The sequence below is a fragment of the Lactuca saligna genome, chromosome 1 (genome assembly GCF_052625555.1).
Source record: "Lactuca saligna cultivar CGN05327 chromosome 1, ASM5262555v1, whole genome shotgun sequence".
In the NCBI taxonomy this organism is placed as follows: Eukaryota; Viridiplantae; Streptophyta; class Magnoliopsida; order Asterales; family Asteraceae; genus Lactuca; species Lactuca saligna.
In genome coordinates this window covers 22,586,710-22,592,035 of record NC_136417.1, presented here as the reverse complement: position 1 = coordinate 22,592,035, position 5,326 = coordinate 22,586,710, and the positions used below count along the sequence as shown (strand labels likewise).

The following is a 5,326-nucleotide window of genomic DNA, read 5'->3' as shown; positions in this document are numbered from 1 at the left end:
GTTTTGCAAGATTTTTGATAAATGAACATGTAAAATGGTATTTTCTTTGACGAAGAAGACATTAAAAAATTGATGATGTTCGGTAAAGATGAAAATGACTATAGGTGTGCAAAATTTTGATTAATAATAAATTGCGTATAAAAATATAAATTCAATGATGTTTTTAATAGTAAATATGGTTTTAATGATGTTTTTAATAGATAAGCCAAAATGATATATTTTAAACAACACAAATAAGTTTAATAGTAAATAATATAAAGAAAAATCAAATATATAAAAATATTGATAGTTTATTACATTATAAAATTACTTTTTATTTATATGTTTTTATCTCACCATCAAGATTATTTATCGTTGATTCTTGAGGCTATAACCTAAATTTTTAAAAAGAAAATAAACTAAAAAGTAAAAAACATGAAGGAAAATAAAAGCCCAAGAAAAAGGCATACATTATTTGATTATCTGGGCAAAAATCCCATAGACTCGTACACTGAAATTGAGCCCAATAAGTTAACAAGGTAAGTCACAAGTGTCAACGGTTAGTTAAGGAAGTCAGGGATCGTAAAAACCCTAAGTTCGAAACAAAAGTTCAAATTCCTGCAATGATTGATCCAGAATTGAATACAGTTCGAGGAGATCTTGAACTTAAGCTGTGAAGTTTGAAGATGATATTAATTTCGGAATCGAAGACTTTAAAGATGATCAAAATCTTGGGATGATCTTGGATATATAAATATATGATCTAGATGTTCATGTTGATTTGAACCTGCCGATAGGTCCGACTCCTGATTCCAGAACCACTTAAAGTAAGTTACTTCCATCTTCATAAACTGAGAATTGTTCCCGGTAAATTGCACATGTGACTGTTGCTGATATGATAACATTTTAAACTGTGAATTTTATTGCTTTCTTCCGAAATTGCTTCTTTGTTGCTCTGGAATTTGTGAAATAAAGTGGTCTTAGTTCAAAGTTCAAACCTTTGATTTGCTTGTCTTTAGTTAGATTGCTCCGATCACTTTTCTTAGAATTTCATTATACAGGATAATTTACGGATAAAATCTGCTTGAAATGTCTATTCAAACATTGGCTCTGATATTGTATATTAGGGTTTTACCTTATGGAGAGGTGGCAGCCTCGCCATGGAAGGAGGGGGAGAGGAAGAGGAAGCTATTCATCTTCATCTTTTTCCCAATCAAACGACTCTGGACCTTCAAATCCTTCAAATCATGTTAGAAAAACAACAACAAATCTTCGCAATTCTGTGATTAACAACAAACAAGACCATAATGATGCTGAAATCCTCCCAAACTTAATTGGAACTTGCCCTTTCATGTGCCCAATTGAAGAAAGAACACAACGTGAGAGACTAAGAGATTTAGCCATATTTGAAAGATTAAACGGAAACCCATCTAAGTCATCTTCTACACTTGCTGTTAAAAAGTTCTGCAGAACAATCTCCTCAAAAGATCTTCGTGACATAGATTTACGCCCCCTTCAAGTATTAGAAGACACCTTAAATTACCTTCTAACCATTTTTGAATCCAAAGAACACCCTTTTGAATCTGTTCATGACTTCATATTCGATAGAACAAGATCCATTAGACAAGACCTGAGTATGCAAAACATCATAACAGGAGATCAAGCTGTTAGCATGTATGAAAGAATTGTAAAGTTTCATATCATCTCTCATCACAAGCTTCGAATAAATGCTACTTCAAATTCAAACGTCTCCCCAATGCATCACCTCAACATGGAACAACTTACAAAGACATTAGCATCTTTATATCACATATATGACACAAATCATAAATCTGGTAACACTTATGAATCTGAAGGTGAATTTTATTCATTTTATGTGCTTCTGCATCTTGGTTCTGATCATCAACCAACAGGAGAGTCATTATCTTTATGGTTCAGAAGTCTTCCTTATTCCATTATGAAGTCAAAGGAAATGATGTTTTCACGAAGGGTTTTGAGGTATTTTCGTTTTGGAAACTATAAATGTTTTCTTCATGCTCTAGAAACCGAAGCATCATGTTTGCAGTATTATGTTATTGAGCCTTACATTAGTGAGATTCGTGCACTTGGATTAGCCTGTTTGAATCATGGAGGTTACAAGCTAAATCCTTATCCACTTGTGGACATATGTAAGATCTTGCTCTTGGAGGAATTTGATGTTGAATCTTTTTGTAAAGATTGTGGTTTGGATACTTTTAGTAGTGATGAAGGAATTAAGTTCATGCCTACAAAGCAAACAAGTTTTTGCTATCCAAAAGGGTCTCAGAGATATTATCAGTTGGTGTCAAAACGATTAAAGAAGTTTTATAATGAAGTGCCTTAAAGAATTGGGGATTTGGGGAAATATTAGTTAATCATTTCAAGCTTGAATTTGAATAAAAGTTTATGGAAATTCAGAAGATGTTTTGTGTATCTATGTAACCTTATATATTAGGGAAAGTTGTAGTTTTTCATGATTCATGACTTCTTTAACTTTAATATACTTTGTTAAATCTTGATAAGGACACTTTAATTGACATTATAGGGCTTTATATAGAGCGACAATTGGCATTATATCCACTACATTTTTGTTTTTCCTGCTACACATAAGGACGGCCATGTTTGATTCCTGCACTAACGATGACAAGGATAAGCCAACTAACCAAATGCAAATTAGGTTATGTTTCATTAGTATGGTAGTAAGATTAGTTGTTTAGAATATTGGTTTTTATCTATTTTCATATGCTAGAAGTTGAATTTTTCAGCTAATCTGCTAAACACAGTCTAAATCAAATTGAGTAATGGGGTCTACAACTTCATTCTCCTTTCCGAAATTATACAATTTGATTACTAAACAACAAACTGTCTAAATGATGAACGTAGAGTACGATAAGTGAAAAGAAAAAGAAAAAAAAAACACTAATTGCAAGTTGTAGATAAATGTTGCATGGACGTTATGATTCGTGAAGTCTTGATCAACCAGTCTCACAACCAACATTAAAGAAGTAAATTCAATAGGTCTTGAAGTTAACATGGAAGACATCAATCAAAATATCCTCAACTATTTGTACCGGAGACCTCACTTATAGATTCTCACATGTAAGTTAACATGGAAGACATCAATCAAAATATCCTCAATGTGCTATTTGTACCGGAGACCTCACTTATAGATTCTCACATGTTTACGGTTAAAGGAAAAAAAATATAAACGTCTGTCACAATTTTCCAAATCAAATAGAAAGCCATTATGTAGTCTTAACCATATATACAACATAGAGATTAAAATGAAACACATATCTTTTGGTTATCATGAACATTTTCTTAACACATTTGTTATAGGATTCTTGAAAGATTCTTAAGAACATCATTCATAGTAGGCCTATATTGGGGGTCATCTTGTATGCAACATTTAGCCAAAAGTGCTAAACACATTGCATCCCCTAAACCATACTCCCCTTCCAAATCTCCATCCATAAACATCTTAAATTTCTCCAAACACTCCGAGGAAACACCACCATCCACCGCAAATTCGACACCGTCCAACCATTTTCTCCCCGTGGCCGCCCCTTTCCCAGATAAAAGCTCCACCAAAACAACCCCATAAGCGTACACATCCACCGTAGTCTCCTCGACTAACGCTGATTTTGGCCAAATTCCTCCGCCTCCCTCCACCTCCACAGTGTAAATTACGGGTGTTGCAAAGTCAAACCCCGAGATTTTTGCCCTACAATCCGTCGTTATCAACACGTTTCCAGTGCTTATATTCCGGTGAACATACATCGGCTTTGTGCAATAATGTATGTAATGCAAACCTTCTGCAAGATCGAATGCAATCTTCAATCGTTTCCCCCAAGTTAAATGTTTTCTTGTTTTCGATTCACGCAAACAATCCCGTAAACTTCCATTTTCGGTATATTCGAAGACTAAATAAGACTTGTCCATATCAAAACAATACCCTTCGATTTTGACCACATTAAAATGGTTGATTGTGGTCAAAATGTTCACAACATGATTAGCGAATTTGATCGAATTCATATCCTTAATCGCCACAAAATAATCTTTGGTGATTCGACCTTTACACACCGATTTCCCAATGAACGAAGATTCTGAGAAGTCATTTGTAGCGAGTCTAAGCTCATCGATACTAAAGCTCGTTAAAGAGTGTTTCAATTTCAACATACCATCGAGTAAATCGGGCGAACAACGGTTAAACTCTGATCCCGGTATGGACACCGGCGATGGTTCGCGGTGGTGAAGCTTCCATTTTATAAAAACTAGAAACAAAAGTACAACGAAAAGAAAAATTGTCGAAAATACAATGAGAAAGAGAATCGAAAACCTCGTTCCAGTGCTACGATTCAAGATTCCAGTAACCGGAATGATGTCATGTGAACTTGGATCATTAACTGTATGATCCAAATTCAAGACAGGGACACCCGTTGTTGGGACCAACAACGTGGTGCCCTCGAAAATGGTTTGTCGTGGGTCCATCTCATTTGCTTCATGGATGGACCCTACCGTCACACCAAACTTCAATGCAATCATATTAAGTGTATCATTTTCCATTACAGGATATGTAACAAGATACCTCGTATCATTTCTCTCGTTAGATGTGTTAACACACGCACACTTAACAGGTACTCTAACAAGTGGTGTCCCATGAAGGTTTCCGTTTTGTTGTGCTAAAACAAACGGCTTCACGAGCCCTTGGTAGACTCCACAAGCGATATCTGGAAACGAATATGCGTTAAAGTTAGTGTAATTGACGATGGATCTAGAGGACCAGTCGGGGCAATTGCAGATGATTGGGACTATGACTTCACGATCTTGGAAATGGGTTGTGGAGTTGAGCTGGGATTCGTTGACGTTGAAAAGGGTGGCAATGGCGGAAAGTGTTTGGTTGGATTGAGGTCTGTAGATGATGAAGGTGTTACAGGTTTTGGTGTTGGAGTTGCAGGAGTAAGTGGAGATGTTGAGGAGAGGGATGGTGGTGTTGCATGGAGTATGGTCGTATTGTTGTTGAGAAATCATGGGTTTTGTGAGTGAAAATAAGAGAAGGGTGAAAAGGAAAGTGAAGGAGTCTGCCATTGTTGGTTTGTGGCAGTGTGACGATTGTGAAGAAGATGAAGTTTTAAGAAATCTAAATTGATTTAACAATGGGTCTGGGCCTGCAATGGCCGGCTTTCAAATTCACAAGTCACAAGTCACAACACCATAATCATAATTTGATTGAATATAGTCATATATTTTGGTTAAGGTTCACGCTCTCTATTCTTTGACACGTAACAAAATATAATACAAATTAAGCATTACCAAAGTCTATGAATCC

The 5,326-nt window shown here is 35.5% G+C and overlaps 2 protein-coding genes across 2 annotated transcripts; one reads left to right on the top strand and one right to left on the bottom strand.

Moving 5' to 3' along the window:
* The first annotated feature begins 526 nt into the window (after positions 1 to 526).
* SAC3C (SAC3/GANP/Nin1/mts3/eIF-3 p25 family) lies at positions 527 to 2,536 on the top strand. Its single transcript, XM_078977065.1, has 2 exons — positions 527 to 806; positions 1,107 to 2,536. The coding sequence occupies exon 2, from the start codon at positions 1,118 to 1,120 to the stop codon at positions 2,339 to 2,341; it is 1,224 nt and encodes a 407-aa protein (XP_078833191.1). The 5' UTR covers positions 527 to 806; positions 1,107 to 1,117; the 3' UTR covers positions 2,342 to 2,536.
* Positions 2,537 to 3,330: 794 nt separating this feature from the next.
* Positions 3,331 to 5,085, bottom strand: LOC145003508 (lysM domain receptor-like kinase 4). The gene has a single exon (XM_078962631.1). The coding sequence runs from the start codon at positions 5,083 to 5,085 to the stop codon at positions 3,331 to 3,333; it is 1,755 nt and encodes a 584-aa protein (XP_078818757.1).
* Positions 5,086 to 5,326: the final 241 nt, after the last annotated feature.